General features: G+C 44.7%; 2 protein-coding genes and 1 long non-coding RNA gene across 10 annotated transcripts in view; 1 reads left to right on the forward strand and 2 right to left on the reverse strand.

Annotated features, from left to right (window-relative positions):
* The window catches only part of LOC120812574 (transmembrane protein 60-like), a 29,730-nt gene that overhangs the window by 7,992 nt on the left and 4,480 nt on the right, over positions 1–17,258 (reverse strand). For 2 of the 5 annotated variants that reach the window (XR_013454981.1, XM_040168685.2), the window contains exon 1: positions 4,669–4,831. The exons of 2 other annotated variants lie outside the window; for them this stretch is intronic. The gene's annotated coding sequence lies outside the window, so the exon portion shown is untranslated. Of the gene's footprint in view, positions 1–1,171; positions 1,272–4,668; positions 4,832–17,258 lie in introns of those variants that run through there. One more of the 5 variants, XR_013454982.1, reaches the window with a different exon arrangement.
* LOC144391104 (uncharacterized) lies at positions 27–1,321 on the forward strand. Its single transcript, XR_013454985.1, has 2 exons — positions 27–406; positions 1,007–1,321. It is a non-coding gene; the product is annotated as an uncharacterized LOC144391104 (long non-coding RNA).
* LOC120812751 (proline-rich protein 5-like) lies at positions 9,425–17,214 on the reverse strand. 4 transcript variants are annotated; one of them, XM_040168934.2, is made up of 11 exons: positions 16,982–17,214; positions 15,575–15,720; positions 13,616–13,741; positions 13,439–13,519; positions 12,947–12,995; positions 12,791–12,848; positions 12,597–12,688; positions 12,367–12,507; positions 11,713–11,848; positions 11,332–11,610; positions 9,425–11,210 (listed from the first exon to the last, which is right to left on the reverse strand). In XM_040168934.2, exons 2-11 carry the CDS (start codon positions 15,718–15,720, stop codon positions 11,002–11,004), a joined length of 1,317 nt encoding a protein of 438 aa, XP_040024868.1. In that variant the 5' UTR covers positions 16,982–17,214; the 3' UTR covers positions 9,425–11,001. The 4 variants fall into 4 exon arrangements, with proteins under 4 accessions (XP_040024868.1, XP_077953789.1, XP_040024869.1 ...); XM_078097663.1 differs by lacking the exon at positions 16,982–17,214 and adding an exon at positions 16,780–16,798; XM_040168935.2 differs by lacking the exon at positions 16,982–17,214 and adding an exon at positions 16,380–16,491.

The raw sequence follows: 17,258 nt of genomic DNA on the forward strand, positions 1-17,258 counted from the left end.
TGAAACATCAACGTGCCAGAAAACATCAATTTGTTGATAAATGTGTCATGATGTAACGTAAGGTTGAAAGATAGACGATATTAACGTTAAGATTTTCATAATAATTAATGAACTGGTCGGCGAAATTTGGTCTACGCGAAGACGTGATTTCAACGTATTTAATATTTCACTTAAACCGTCATAATTATGAAACTACGGACTGCGTGCTGTTAATAAGATGCGTTTAAGACATAATAATGCGGGCAGGTTCAAACATTACTTGTAAACACGTGACTCCGCTCACATCTGTAACGCGCATGCGCGAGTTCTTAGACGCCTGCAGAGCTCCGAGCGGACGAGGCGAAGTTACGGCAGCGGAGCGACATGAACGGGCTGATAGAACCACGACTACCGGCTCCACTACTCTGTAAGTACGGGAGTGTTTGGATGAAGCACACATGGAACTATAACCGGGTGTTTTACTTGTGCTGCCCACCCGATACGGGAAAGACGGCCCTTTTTGTTAAGCTAGTTAGCGTTAGCGCAGGTAGTTTGCTAGTTAGCATGCTAGCTTGGAGCATGCTAGCGTGCAGCATGATGACCTGGACCAAAAGTAAACATCCCAGAATATTTTTCGTGTGTTTGGTGTTACTAATGCGTTAGGTTGTTGCTGTACCCATAAATGTTATTGCATTTCACACTGAAGATACGTTTTTAAAGCAATGGGGGCTAAATACAGATTGCAAGGGTGAAGGGCTGAATTCAACAAGTTGTGCTCTGTAAACAAGAGGGCCAACACATTATAAGTTACTGCTGCTTAAAGCATGATACTGTGTAATATACCTGGACATGTTACTCCAGAAATACCATAAGGTGCAGATGAATTGTTATCTTGTTGATAATGTAATAAGTGAACAATCTATAAATTAGTGTTCTAACACACCTGCTGCTGTTATTATTATTAGTTTATTACTGTCATCATAAACCCAAATGACCAACTTTGCCTTTGTGCTTTCCCACCTCACAGGTTTCTGCGGGTGGTGGTTGCATCTGATGGAGGTTACGTCTGATGATGGTTGTCCCTGCACTGGTCCTGCATTACCCCTGGCTTAGTAATCCACAATATTAGAATCATTTCTGTCGTAGGAATTGGTTGTACTGTACATCTTTAAATTGTTCATACTCTACACACCTTCGGCCTTGCTGTTTTCCCCTCAGGTTTCTCCCAGTTGAAGGTTTTTTACATTTTGGGGGTTTTGGGACAGGATGTTGCATGTTTACAGATTGCAAAGCTGAACAAAATAAAATGGTTTGAATTGAATAAACACGTTGACCAGATAAATCTGCAATTGAGGGCTGTTCTGTGCACTCTGACTCCCTTTACACAAAGAATCATCAAGTGAGGATGAGGGAGATGCAGCTGATTTCAGGTATACTATCCCAACTCAAGTGACTCACAGCCACATCTTGTTACAGAATCTAAAAATGAAGTTCAAATAATTCAGAAAAATGGTCTACAAACACAGAATTGTTGTTGTTGAACACAGAATTGTTGTTTCTGCACTTTTAAATCCATAGTTTATTTCCCTGAAATATATATTTGTTGGAATGCATTAACGATGCATTCCAAGTATTGTTCTTCGAATCTTTATTTCTTCATCTTCAACTTCTTCTATTTCTTCCGCGCCACCTTTCAACTCCTTCACACTTTCAGCTATTAAAACCGTTCAAATATTAAAATGTTCAGCTCCTTTCTGGCTTGAGGGCTATGACTTTTCAGCTTTCTACCTCTTATGCTTGAATTTATATAAATCAATAATCATTAATATTTTAACATGGTTTTCAAATGGAGTTTGCTTTCAAATCCTCCTAAACTTCTTCAACTTTCAGATTTTTCAGCTTCGCGAATCTTTCAGCTACAGACACCATTTCAACTCTCAAATGTTCACACAAGTCTCAACTATTTTATGAAAAAAACTGCTTCTTGATATCTATTGTACTTTTTTCATAATCACTGATTATGTTTCACTAGTTTTTCGCTCCGTTTCTGACTTTTACATGAGTGTGTATTGCGTCTGCTAGAGTGGAGAGCTCGAGGCTAGAGTGTGGGGCAGCGCAGAAATCTGGTTAAAAAAATATGGAACTTCTGTCCTTGCAGCCAAAGTATACACTCTAGAGGCTTCATTTCTTCAGATTAATGAGGGTATGGTTGTGCTGATTGGATTAATGTGTTCATGGAATCCCAGAGTTTTTTAGTTTTGGCGCAAGGAGTGTTTGAGTGACACAACCTCTGCCAAAAGCCCCATAGGCTCCAATACAAATCTGCCGACATATTTCTCACAAAAATCCACAAGGTACACGTTTTGTAAACGGCCATAGGAGCCGTATTTATTACCGGACAGACAAAAAAAGCACATCCACGCGTTCGGTAGAGTCTTGGGTCTCATACAAACGCCGTATTTTTTAGATAGCTGTTATAGTTTTGCGCTGGTTCTCATTTGTTTGAGGTGTGGATTCTGTGTAACTTGCTGTTCTGTGTCTCCCCTTTGCAGCCGCACAGGTGCGGCGTTGTCGTGGTTACGAGCACTCACATGCTGCAGGATCTGTCTGTGGCTCACAGCTGCTCCTATGAGCTGATTAGTGGAGTCACATGACGCAGCTATGCTTTCTGTCAACAGACCAATATGATAAAGACACTCGCCCCCCCTCCCCCCTCCACCCTGACCTCTACTTACTGTTAATCACTGTCAGTCAGTCAGTATGTCTGTCTATTTCTCCTCCTCTCTCTCTCCCTCTATCTCTTCCTCACCACCCCTCCCTTCCTCACCCTCTCACCCTCCCTCCCTCTATCTACACCCCCCCACCCCACCCAATCCAATAATTTCAAAATAAAAGCCCCATGGAGGGAATTTTTACTGTAATGTTTGTGATGAGGCCTATTAATTAAAAACTTCTTAGTTTGAATAACAAACATTCTGTCTCCCAACCCCCCCTCACCCAATTCCATCATTACAAACTAAAAGCCTCAATGATTATCTGTACCTTAACCATGAAGCGGTTTCGTTGAAATACGCATTGCTCTTTCAAATACTATAACCACTACGAATATTACTAGTACTTCTAGTAGAACTACAACTGATACTTCTACTACCATACTACTAGTATTTCTACTGCTATTAATACAACTACTACTAATGTTATTAAAAATACTACTATGGCTAATAGTATCAGTATTCCAGCTGTTTCTACTGCTATTGATACTAAACCGACTTCTACTGCTAGTACTAATACCCAAATTACAACTAACATTACTACAAACAATTTTAAACCTCTTTTTATTCATCTCAGCTTTTGTTATTTCTGTACTTTTTAAAATTCATTTAAGCTCCTGCAACTTCTGTTTTGCAATATTTCACATTTATTTCAGCTGTTTTCATTTCTGCTTTTTCAGCAAATCTATTGAAATTCCTTTCAGCTTCTCCCATTTCTGTATTTTCAACTATTTCAAATTAATTTCAGCTTTTCTAATATCTTTTATTTCAGCAAATGTATTCAAATTCCCTTCAACTTTCTGTATTTTCAGCTATTTTCAAATATTCAGCAAATGTACTCAAATTCCCTTCAACTTTCTGTATTTTCAGCTATTTTCAAATATTCAGTGCAGCTTTCAGCTTTTTGCATTCCAACGCATTTTCAGCAGGAAATGCCTTTTCTAGTTTATTTTTGTATTGTTTTTAATTAGGAAAAGTGTTATATGTATAGTGTTATATTTATAATAAATGCAAATGAACAAAATAATGTGTTTGTCCTTGTTAAGGGCTGTTAACATGACAACTGTGACTAAGTATGTAACTTGTACGTTTCCAGCGAGCAATTTATCCGTTGAAACAACGTTGAAAAGACGTCTATGGCCCGACGTTGAAAAGACGTCTATGGCCCGACGTTTAAAAGACGTCTATGGCCCGACGTTGAAAAGACGTCTATGGCCCGACGTTTAAAAGACGTCTATGGCCGGACGTTGAAAAGAGGTTGCAAATTGGTTCAAAAGTGAAAGTTGTTTCAACGTCTATTCGTAGACGTTGAAAAGACGTTTACGTTTAGACCACATTTCAACCAGCGAGCATTTCAACGTTTAAAAGACGTCTATGTCCCGACGTTGAAAACACGTTGCAAAATGGTTTAAAAGTGAAAGTTGTTTCAACGTCTATTCGTAGACGTCTATTCGTAGACGTTGAAACAACTTTCGCGTATAGACCCGTTTTCAACGTGATTTATAATATCGGTGGTAAACTTACAAATGTGGACGTAGTTTCTTTTTAAACCGCTAAAATAATGATATAGCATACAAGAGAAGACGAAATATTACCGTATTAAAAAATCACGTTGAAATGTGGTCTAAACATAGACGTCTTTTCAACGTCTACGAATAGACGTTGAAACAACTTTCACTTTTAAACCAATTTGCAACGTCTTTTCAACGTCGGGCCATAGACGTCTTTTAAACGTCTTTTCAACCAAAAAATGCTCACTGGGGAAGATGAGGGTTAGCAGATGACTTTAAAACATGAGGCCTTTGGTCACACGACAAAACTCCACTCCGACGTTTAACGGTGCAGACCTGAAGCTGCCGTTTGTAAGCTAACTTATGAAATCCCAAACGAAGACATTGTCCAACCAAAGAAGTCTTACCCAGTTGAGGAGGACAGTCAAGCTGCTCTCCGCCAGCGAGATGAATGTTATCACTTTTAATGATTTAGTTTTAAGCTGGAAGAAGAGGACGGTGCGGATAGCCTAGCTGCGAGCCCTTAGCTGCTTCCGGCTCAGCTCCGCCATTAGTAACCAGCACCAACTCGTTTCCGGTCCGTTTCTACAAAACAAAAGCATGGTTTCAATCATGTGCATTTTGTTTTGACACAATGCTGCCAGCTTCCGGCAGTCATTTCTCAAAGCAAAACGTATTATACACTGATGTATTTTGTTTTGCGTACCTTGCAACTACTGAGGAGAGTGAGTTCATGTAAACTCAAGGTCCGTTTATTGGATTTCTTTCCCGTGGCAACTAACAATGCTACATGCTAGTCGGTTGACCTTGAGTTAAAGATTTACGTTACATTACATTACATTACATGTCATTTAGCGGACGCTTTTATCCAAAGCGACGTACAATAAGTGCATTCAACCATAGGGTACAAACTCAGGAGAACAAGAAACAAGAAAGTGAAATTTCCTCAAATAAGCCAATTTACAATTTGCTATAGATGAGTGACGTTACAAGTACAATTTAAGTGCTACAATTTGTTAGTCTTTAGTCGAGGTAGAGTCTGAAGAGGTTTGTCTTTAGTTTGCGGCGGAAGATGTGAAGGCTCTCTGCGGTTCTGGTGTCTTCAGAGAGCTCGTTCCACCATTTCGGCGCAAGGACAGCGAAGAGTCGAGACCTAGTCGAGTGTTTTGCTCTCAGTCAGGGAGGGACGAGTAGTTTTGCAGATGCAGAGCGGAGAGTGCGGGTTGGGATGTAGGGTTTGACCATGTCCTGGATGTAAGCTGGACCCGATCCATTCACAGCATGGTACGTGAGCACCAGTGTTTTGAACTGGATGCGGGCGGCCACCGGTAGCCAGTGAAGAGAGCGGAGGAGTGGAGTAGTGTGGGAGAATTTCGGAAGGTTGAAGACCAGCCGAGCTGCTGCATTCTGAATGAGCTGCAGAGGTCGAATGGCGGTGGCAGGGAGACCTGCCAGGAGGGAGTTGCAGTAGTCCAGGAGGGAGATGACAAGAGCCTGAATCAGTACCTGCGCTGCCTTCTGAGTGAGAAGGGGACGTATTCTCCTGATGTAGAGCGTGTATCTACAGGGTCGCGTTGTCGCGGTGATGTTGGGAGTCAGGGAGAGTTGGCTGTCGAGTGTGACGCCGAGGTTCTTAGCGGTCAAAGTGGGCGTTAGTACGGAGTTCCCAAAGTTGACTGTCAGGTCCTGGGTAAGCGAATCTTTTCCGGGAAAGAGAAGTAGTTCAGTCTTGTCGGGGTTGATTTTCAGATGGTGGGCGGACATCCACTGAGAGATGTCAGTTAGACAGGCAGAGATCCGAGCCGCCACCTGGGTGTCCGAGTGAGGGAAGGAGAGAATTAGTTGGGTGTCATCGGCATAGCTGTGGTAAGAGAAGCCATGCGAGCGAATGACAGCGCCAAGAGAGTTGGTGTAAAGCGAAAACGGGAGGGGACCCAGCACGGTCAAGGAGATTGTTACAGTGGAGATAAGAGGAGAGTTGATTAAAGATAGCACGTTCAAGGGTTTTGGAAAAAAAGGGAAGAAGAGAGACCGGTCTGTAGTTGTTTTCTTCAGAAGGGTTGAGGGTAGGTTTCTTCAGGAGGGGGTTGACTCTTGCCTCCTTCAGAGAATTGGGAAAACAGCCAGATATCAGAGCGTTGTTGATGAGACAGGTGAGGAACGGAAGAAGGTCAGGTGCGATAGATTGTAGAAGATGTGATGGAATGGGGTCAAGAGGGCAGGTGGTCGGACGGGCAGAGGTTACTAGGGTAAGTATTTGGTTAGGAGAGAGGGCGGTGAAAGAGGGAAGTGAGGGCAAAGGAGGTGAGGTCGGTGTGGCGCGAGAAGTAGGAGGTGGGTTTGAGAAGGAGGAGCGTATGTCAGCTATTTTCTTGGTGAAGTAGTTGACAAAGTCTCCCGGAAGAAGGGTGGAGGGGGGAGGAGGGGTAGGGGGTTCGAGGAGATTGGAGAAGATCGAGAAGAGTTTTTTGGGGTTAGAGAATGAAGATTCGATTTTGGATTGGTAGAAAGAGCTTTTGGCAGCAGAGATAGAAGCAGAAAACGAGGAGAGGAGAGATTGAAATTCAAGCAGGTCGTCAGGTCGTTTATATTTACGCCATCTCCTTTCCGACGCTCGCATGGTGGCTCTCATGGCACGGACCGGTTGAGACAGCCACGGAGCCGGAGGGGATTTGCCAGTCCGTCGTGTCGTAAGAGGGCAGAGAGAGTCTAGAGAGGAGGAAAGAGTTGAGAGGAGAGTCTCTGCAGCAGCGTTCGGATGCAAGAGTGAGAAGGATTCAGTTGAAGGGAGAGCTGATAGAACAGAGGATGCCAGCGAGGAGGGAGAGAGGGAGCGAATATTGCGACGAGCCGGTATAGAGTTAGTCAATGAGGGAGGTTTGTTAGTTATAGAGAGTGGAAGGGAGTAAGAGATGAAGAAGTGATCAGACACATGAAGTGGAGTTACAGAGAGGTTAGTGGTAGAGCAGTTTCTAGTAAAGATGTAGTCAAGGTGATTGCCGGCTTTGTGAGTAGGAGGAGAGGGACTGAGTGACAGAGCAAAGGAAGAAAGTAGGTGTAAGAGGTCAGATGACTTCTCTGTCTGGATGTTGAAGTCACCCAGGAGGATGAGCGGAGGTCCATTTTCGGGGAAATTAGACAGGAGAATGTCCAGTTCTTCCAAGAATTGACCTAAGGAGCCTGGCGGAGGGTAGAGGACAACGATGGTTAATTGTACCGGGTGAGTGATTGTTACAGCATGGAATTCAAAGGACAATGGGGTGGATGGTGGTAGAGGGTAGAGAGAAAAGCTCCATTTGGGTGAAATGAGTAGACCTGTGCCACCACCCCTACCAGTGGGCCTGGGAGTGTGGCTGAAGGAGAAGGCGGAGGAGAGAGCGGCTGGGGTGGATGTGTTCTCAGGTGTGATCCAGGTCTCGGTCAGAGCGAGGAAGTCGAGTGACTGCTGGATAGCGAAGCCGGAGATGAAGTCAGCCTTGCGAGTCGCTGACTGGCAGTTCCAGAGACCTCCTGTGACGAGGTGCTGGACATGTGTGGAGCGGGTGGGATAGGAGAGAGACGAGAGGTTACGATAGAGAGTAGATCTAGCCCGAGGCCTGTAGTATCTGCGGGAACAGGTACGGGTAAAGGGGTCAAACACATTATTAAGAATAGCAGAAGAAGGCGCCGCATTCAGTCGCCCCGAAGACTGCCACGAAAGACTCCCTTGTCTTTGTTCTGCTCGTCTTGACTCCCACGAAAGACTCCTTTGTCTTTGTTCTGCTCGTCTTGACTCCCACGAAAGACTCCTTTGTCTTTGTTCTGCTCGTCTTGACTCCCACGAAAGACTCCTTTGTCTTTGTTCTGCTCGTCTTGACTCCCACGAAAGACTCCTTTGTCTTTGTTCTGCTCGTCTTGACTCCCACGAAAGACTCCTTTGTCTTTGTTCTGCTCTTCTTCGTGCTGCGAGGATACGCAAACGCTGAAGCTAACGCTTCCCACGATTTCTAGTTAAATACTCCCTCGTTAGTGGAAGTCGGCTGCGGCTGCGCTGGCCGCTCCCCCGTCGTTTAGGAGACAAAAGGTCGATTGGCCTCGACAGAAACTCCTCAAAATGCAAAACACCAATAGCTTGATACCCTAATCAGTGAACAATCACCATGTGGTGTTTTGACAAAATGAGAGTTTAAGGATTCAAGTCTTGTTTGCTTCAGAAGACAAGGCAAAACAGACTTAGATCAGGTCAAAACCTAGCAGAGTTAGGAGGGCACACTGGCAGTTAACTTAATAGTAGAATCTAGAATACAAACTGGCACTAAAAGACTGAAAGAGCTTGAGCAAACTAGCAACCAATATAACTTCAAACAAAGAGGACTGGTCGTGAGACGACGAAAACTAAAGCAAATCAGCAATCAAATTAACTTAAGACACTAGAATCAACAACAAATTTAGCAGACTAGCTTGGTTTAAAGAAAGAGATACTTAGTCCGATTTCAGGTCGCCTGGATGTCTGGTGGCCTTGTAGAAGAGATGCACACACTATTACTATTGGCACAACATCAGCAAGAACCTCATGTTTTATAACCCTTGAAAGACAGAGAAGGAAATATTTCTATTGGCCCTAAACTGGCGTAGAGGAGGACCTTCCACCTCCCGCATCTAAGATCCGGTCACATCCAATGTCCAGACTCCTGACTTAACGTAAACATCGTAAACAGAGTGTGTATGTTGAATAGTGTTGGTGTGTCTCTAACCCCCCTTTGGCTGGTAAATCTTCTAGTTGACACGCAGACCTTACATTCCTCAGCCAGGACATAAACTGACTCCCCATCCTGTCAGACTCATGTCTGCCTGCTTGGCAGATCCGGTCCCCCCTTACCTAACTCTTAAATCAAGACTAGACAGCAAACCCCCAACTAAGCCCATGAAAAGAACTTTTGATTATCAGGTACATTTGGGGGTATTTGTATTTCTAGAATACTGTCTGCAAATTATAGGTGGCAGAATTGAGCTTGACTTAAATGCTGAAATGCAAAAACTGAGATTGGCTGCGATCACCGAGTCGTACTGACCAACCACACCAGACGTCTGTGTGGCTACTCATACATACAAAAATAAACTTCAATCAGAGAAAGTGCTGGATTTAAAATTAATTAATATTTAGAAATAGGAGATAACCCATTCTTTCAAATACTATTCAAATTTATTTAGCTTTTACTGGGCTGGTATAACAAATTAATACAAAGTACAATTCCATAGACATTATAGATTGTCAAAAAAGAAAAGTACAAAACGCTTGAGGTAAAACATTGTTTGAAAAAGATTCATTTAAAATGCCCTTATTAAAATTTCAATTCATGTAAAGGTAAAAGCTCACTTTACACCATCTAGCTGTCCTAAAAGCCAACAATGCATTTTATTTCCAAGGTGGAGCAAAATACAGTGTGTGAGACGACATTCAGTCAAAATGTTCACGTCTTTATCAAATGTAAACAATAAACATAGTCATTCCTCAAAGTCCTGCTGTAAAGAGCGAATACAGAGAAGTAAATGCTGCCACACTGATGCTTGCTTTAAGAACAGATGTTTGCATTTAATCTCTATGACACCTGCTCACAAATTTAAAAAAACAATTCAACGGTCCACATTTTCATAAGATATCGCACAAAAGAGAGAGCAGAAGACCTCAGTAGTGCGTTACTGCCAAGAGTCAGACAACAACAAAAACACACAAATATAAAATTGTTATAAGCTACAAAATATAAAACAAATCCATGATAAATATTGTACATTGTCACATGTCATTTTTCCAGTTAAATGGGGGCTGCTAACAGCCATCTTCTCAGTAGAGGTAAGAAACGGATGCTGTTTGGAAACCTCATAACTCTGATTTTGGATGAATGGATTAAAGGATACTATTATTGGATAATTTAGATATTGTCAACAAATGTCATGAAAAAGATCAAAACCACCAATGTATTTTTCCATGACTCGATACTTTCGGAGTTCCCCAACGTGTTTGTGAAACTCGATCATTTCCACTAACGAAATACATCTGTGAAATTGGGTTCCAAACTAGTCGTTACAAATGAAAGGAAGCAAAATAAGTCTTTGGTACTGTAGTTTTTAGCACACACAACAGCAGTGAATAGTGCATTTGTTCGGGACTATTTACAGCATTTGATTATCTGGTGAGTATTTACGGTAGCAGCAATGTGAATGTGGGATTGATTCCAAATAGACTATATTAGCTGTGTGTCTCCAAATGAAGAAACATGTGTGGCAGGTGTTGGATACGAGATTAGATTTAGGGGGAAAACGGAGGTGGTGGCAAAATAAATCACGTTTCAGCCAAAAAAAAAAAACATGGGATCAATTCATTGTTGATTTTGCTATTTCCAAAGAATTATTTTGTCAATAAGAGGAAAATATATTTTTCCCCTTAATCATAATCAGACTTATTCCGGTTAATGAAAACATTTAAAAGCTCAAAATATAAAACTTGGATAAAATCACATTTTTGAGTTGTGAACCTGGTAAAACATTCCATACTTAATAATAATTCCACTAGGATTTCCTTTCCGTATATTGTTGGACCAATGCATATTATCTAAAAGAAATTGATTTTTAGAGCTGCGAGGTTTCCACTCATCAATGAAAGCACTTGGAATAGACTTGTAAGAAAAGAAAATGGTACCAAATTTGACGAAATGTAGCTGTAGTATTTTTAATATTCTGCACTTCAAAAAAGGCCACCACAGCTACACTGTGCTCTGTCTGCTCTCGCGGCAGTACTCCGTAGCCTCTGGAGAGTGAGGGGGAAAATCAATAAATATGCCATCCGAGCTGGAGTCTGCAGACTCCAGCACAATTATGGTTTCAGGGCTGGATGATTCACTGGGCGGCGAGGAGGATGCCCCCTTACTGAGATTAGTCATTGTTGTTGTGGCCTCAGTGCCGTGCAGAGCTCCTGAGGAACGAAAAAGAAGAAGAAGGTAAAGCCACGACTCGTACCATAACTATGTATGACAGGGTATTTATGAGGATTATTATGATTTCAGTATTTTCAGACATCTTAATCCGGGTCGTACCATTAAAGTGAGAGCCCACACGCAGCCTGTTGGAGGAGGGGCCGGACGGCTCGGATCCTGAGGCCAAGTCAGTGTAGGCCAGTCCTTGTTCTTCCAGGCACGTTATGATCTCACAGGCCGAGTGTCGGCGAATTCCTCCACTGCCAACAGAGCCGGCATCCGGGTCGTACTCGGCCACAGGGGTCAGCAGCAGAGGGATATTGTAGCTCTTGGATCGCACCACAGGGTTTTTAGACGGCTGATCCGCGGACTTGGACCAGCCCAGCGGCAAACGCTTCTCTGAAAGACGGGGGGGGAGAAAAAGAAGTAGGTAAAGTCGTTTTATTTATTCAAATACACAAACGCATGATTATTGCTCTGCTTTCGGCTTCGCGGTCTTACCCAGAACACAGCAGTGGGTCTCAGCACCATCTTCAGAGTAAAGCCCGTGCGTGCCCAGGTAGGGCGAGACCACCTTCTGAATCAGGGCCTCGAGCCGCAGGTAGTCCTCGTTCACCCCGCGCGACTCATGGACACCCTAAAAAAAGACAAGGACATCAGAGCCACACCATGGATTGTCTCTGTGGGTCTAAACTGAAGTTGTCCCCCGCAATCAAGCTCATGAGAAAAAAATATAAATTACAATATGGGATTTATGTAATGGAAATTTCTACTTCTAAGAATTTAGTGCAATAACATTGTTTTCAATGACTAAAATAAACAATAGAAATTAACAATAATAGAACTGTGCATGTACAAGGATTTTGTTGGGGGGGATATATTTATTTTATGTTATTGATTAGATGTTAATAACAAATGAAATTAATTTTTAATGAATTACTGGAAAACGTGTTTATTAAATTACGGTATCCGTTCAGACCTAACGCCCTCAGTGTGAAGCCATAAGCCATTCAGCCTGAGGTATTTAGGTCGAGACTTTAGATTTTATCTGGAAATTATTATCTGTGATAGTGGTTGACCCTGTGTGCAAAGTTCCAAAACGTGATCTGTACTTGTTGGGAACAGAAAGAGCAGGAAAACGGAGAGTGGAGAAACCTGTAGAATGAGCAGCATCTGCGTAACAGAAGGAGGCACGCGAGCCCGAGGTCGAGTCAGGGCGTCCTCTAACTTCACACTCAGGACTATGGTGTTCCTGAAGTGAAGCAGAGACAGCTGTCGGACGGAGGGTTCCTTACCCTGCACACATCAAGCACATGGAAAAAGGCCACGGTTAAATACATAAAGGCGGAAAACCCAAACAGCCGACTCTTGAGATGTTTGTGTACCTGAACCGGATGGAATATGGCCTGCAGCATCGAGAGGACGTCACAGAAGAAGAAGTCCCAGGTCTCTGCCAGGGAGTCGAGTAACTTCTGACCTGCGTCGATCACACAGGAACAAGCAGTTTGTTTGAGCTTAACTCACCGGCACCGGAACACAAAAACACGATTTCAGACAACTTGAGTGGAGTCGCAATTACCTTCGTAAAACCTTATTTTGTCCCGAAGGATGACCATGCCTTTTGTCATCAGCTGATTCTGTGAGACACATTGAGAAGATGCCATTGGACATTAATATCGGTGACGGTACTGCTTTAACTGATCCAAATTGGGTTTCAATAATGAAGGAGTTGTACCTGAAGGTACTCTGTGAAGAAAAATCCCAGCTCAGTCTTTAACAGATGCCTGGGGAAACAAATGTGTGGCTTCACTTCACGACTCAAACACAACAATCATAATCACAAGATGGACTGTATTAAATGCAACTGTGTAACGTGTGTAATTGCATTAAATACAACCAAAGGAGCACGCTGTTTTCCTGCATTATAATCTGATATCTTTCTGTGTAGTTGAAGAAATGTGTGTCGACCTTGTGGCTTTTCTGTACGTGAAAGTATTTTCATTGGTCTGTAATGGAGGCTGATGGGATGGAAGTGGTTCAGAAAGAGAACGAGGCATCTGGCAGAACGGCGTACAGTAACTCACAAGGCCAACGGCTTATTCACATGAAAACGGTCAGTCAGCAAACGCACGACAGAACAGTAATTATACAAATTATGGCCCCAAATGACACGCAGTCATTTCAACGATACACACTGAACAAGGCTGTTGTTTCTGTTTAAACCTACCGGACACTTTCGTTGAGGACGTAGAGTTCGTTATCTGCCAAACCTTTCTTCTGGAAGACGGCTATGACAGCGTTGTGGATACTGCAACACACCACACGCACAGAGCCGTGTCTCCATGACGTTCAGAATGCATTTTAGCCGCAGCGTTTCTTTCTTCCTTTATTGCATTCGACGTACGTGTTCCAGGTGGCGTTGGCTCCGGCCCTCTTCTGCTTCTCTCCTCGGTCCTCTGGGGAACCTTTCTCGCTCTTCCCCAGGTCGCTAAGGCTCGGGGAGCTCATCAACTTCAGCCGGTGCAAAGTCCTCATGGAGGGAGATATGGAGGAGAGAAACAAGAGAGCGTGCACTAAGTAGTGGCCAGCGTGGAAAGAAGGTCAGCCTGAGAGTTGACATACAGAGAAGAAGCCAGAGGAGACGGCTGGAGGGGGATCGTGAGTCTGAGAGCAGGATAGAGGGGAGGAGGAAAGGAAAGGAAAGGCCGGCCGCCGACAAGAGGGGGAGAGAAGTAGGACAGAGTGGTGCGCGGCGAGAGAGGGGCAGCGCGTTAAGAGCAGCATGGGTGGAGCCAAGCCGAGAGGTGGGCCGCTGCTCCGCCGGGGAGGAAACAATAAGCACACGCATTGATGGCACAAAACAGCCATTGATGCAAACAAATAGTTATGCAGGGCACAGATGCCAGTGGGGCGGCGGGTTAACCCGGCTGGGGGGTGGCGGGGGGGACGCAGAGGAGGAAGTTGTCCATTGACAACAACAGCATTGACAACAACAACAATAACAGGGATAGGAAGTAGTGACACAATGCAGGACAATGAGGAAGGTTTTCCTGCTCTTCCATTTTAACGTGTAAGACCAAAGCCACACAGCTGCAGCTGGGAAAGGTCTTGATATTTGACATTGTAAATGTCCAGTTTCTACAATTTTTATCAATACTTTTTTTATCAACTTCTTTGAAATATTGACTAAATATTGACTATATTGACAATTTAAACCATCTGTAAAACAAGTAAATAAGTAAAATGAGTGTCTTTCAAACTTTTGGACCAGAGAGCCATTATCCACTCATGAAGACGACTGGGAACAGTGGTGAACCTTCCCAGGAGGGGCCGGCCTGCCCAACCCAATCAAAGAGAGTGTCGATGACTCATTCACAACAATATGTGAAGAACAGCGGGCCTCACAGGCCTCGGGTCAGAGTCTGTAGCTCGACAACAAGGAAGACGCTGGGACAAACACAGAAGAGTTACAAGGAGAAAGCCACAGCGCACACACACAACACATCCTACCAATAGTTGGTTAATAGTAAGTCTGGGGCTGCTTTGCACAACCAGTTATTACAGCTGGGAGGCAATGACTTTTTTTATATAAGGTCAAGTAGGTTTAGATATCTTTTGTCCCTTAAAATAATTAAATCATAATTTAAAAGCTACATTTTCTATTTAGTTTGTGTAATACAAAATGTATTTCTCAAACATTTATTTAAATGTGACAAATATTTTAAAAAAAGAAAGCAGGAAGGGGGCAAATACATTTTTACAGTACTGTACATGCGAATAATAATAATAATAATAAACAGTGAATGTGTCGGGGCTCTCTGGTGAACAAACTATGTAATGGAAACAAAACCTCAATAAATCGGCTTATATAACTTGTATACTGATAAATATAACTGCACATCCTGGTCAATTTGTCAGACCAGCTCTCTGTGAGAGAAACTTCCCCCTAAGTGCCAACGCACCTCAGGACTGTGTAGTGAGTGTAAAAATGAAAATAAACACTACTGCACTGATGAAAATCTGCCCCTTCAAAAAAAATGAAAAAAATGAAAATGAGGAATTCAAAACCCACGCAGTACACAAACTGACAGCAGGGCAGGAAACAACAGACCCTTTACAACGCCCACATACACACTGACACACAAAACACGGAGAGCAAGTCTACAAACTGCTGAGATGCACATCATACAAACATAAAACCAAGACTTTCATTTGTTCAACACGTGATGCAAGCAAAGCTGAACCCATTAAAGACACATTTTGGGAAGAAGAAAGTTTTGTTTTTTTTCTTACAAATTTACTATTAAATTAATTGCCAGGGTTCTGTGCGTTGTGACATGTAATCCCAGAAACCGACCCTCACCTCCTGATCGGATGCTCGCTGCTGCTGCTGTCCATGTCCGGGCTCGGGGGAGGGGCGGAGAAGGTGCTGAAGTTGAGGGACAGGGGTCGGGTCAGGGGTCGGGTGGAGGGCCGGGAGGCGTGCCTCCGCCGCAGTCCGTCCAGCATCTGCACACAAGGGGCGGAGATCATCACGGACAGATTAGAAATCCAGTTGGACTGAATGCGATCGTCTCCTCACAAAAGGGCTCATGAGGTGATCCAGTTGCTGTGCAGATGCACCAGCGAGTCATTCGTACTCTCACCGCCACTTTCTTAAGAGACAATGAATGAAACAAGGAACACGGACAAAAACAAATGGGGACGCGGGGGGGAAGTTACCATGAAAGGAAGATATAATGTGACATCTGGGTTCTGTTTCCCCATTCAGTTATTTCAACACCACGTAAGAGTGTTTTGTAATCGGAGCTCAAGCTACGCCCCGACAGCGACACAATAACACACACCTTGTATCAGAGGGAGGGAGAGAGGGGGGGGGGGGAATGCATGTGCGTGCATGCACGTTAGCCCTAGGAGAGAGAGAGAGTGTGTGCGCGTGAATTATTCCCGTGCAAGTCACGGAGGCAACATGGTAGTACAGTACGGTATGACCGGTCTGTTTGGGTGTCTCCCCGCAGAAGCGCACCGGGCGCAGCGCCGCCCCGCGGCCGGAGGAGGGATCAGCAGTCTGGGCTGTCGCTCCACAGACAAAGACACAACACCACGAGTCCCCCTTGTCCACCGCCCACCACGCACACACACACACACACACACGTGACACAACTCACGAGTGGTGTGTTTCCAGGGTGGTCGGCCCGCCGTCTCTGAAGAGTGAGATCACGCGCGACGCCGAGAGGCCACAGATCACACACGCACACACACACACACACACACACACACACACACACACACGCACACGCACACACGGTCTACCCAGCATGCCGGGCCACGCCAGTCTGGGCATTCCAGCATCTGTTCACCCCCCCTCCGGTTTCTTTTTGGGAGCGATCTCAGTCAGGTCGATGCCACACTGGATTGATCCCTGTCTCCGCGTTGCGTTTCCGGCCCGTCAGACATCCCACCGCCCGATCACCGCCGCGTCCGTTCGCCCAATCAACCGGCCGGACGCGCGATCAACAGCGCGCGTTCGTCCCGCGCGGAGGAACGTTTCAGCGCCGCCGTGCTTACGTGAAGCGTTCTCCACACTGTCCACCCGCGTGGACGCGAGAACGAGCCGAAGCGGACGACGCGGCGTGTCCCCGCCGTACACACGGGACGCGCCACAAAGTCCCCCGTTTGGACGAAAAAAACAGACCCGCACAATAATGGCCACAAAGTTGTCGTTGTGTCCTGTTCATCCGCCCGCCCGCCGGCCGCAGCGCGCACTCACCGTGCCCGCTCCTGTTCGCGTTGTTCCTGAATGGGATGAAAAAATGTTTACGGTCCCGGCTCAGCAGCCGCTGGCTCCTCTACTGTTTGCCCGCAGGTCTGCGCACCCAAAGGGGTCATCGGGGTGCAGACGGATCCGACCTGCTGAGCGGTGGAGGGGGACTCATTCATGAAGCATGCGCCGCTCTCTCTCTCTCTCTCTCACTCTCCCTCCCTCCCCCTCTCGCTCAATGGCTCGCCCCCGCTTTGTTTTGACGAGATGCAAAGCGAACCTGAGC

The sequence above is a fragment of the Gasterosteus aculeatus genome, chromosome Y (assembly GCF_964276395.1).
Source record: "Gasterosteus aculeatus chromosome Y, fGasAcu3.hap1.1, whole genome shotgun sequence".
Lineage (NCBI taxonomy): Eukaryota > Metazoa > Chordata > Actinopteri > Perciformes > Gasterosteidae > Gasterosteus > Gasterosteus aculeatus.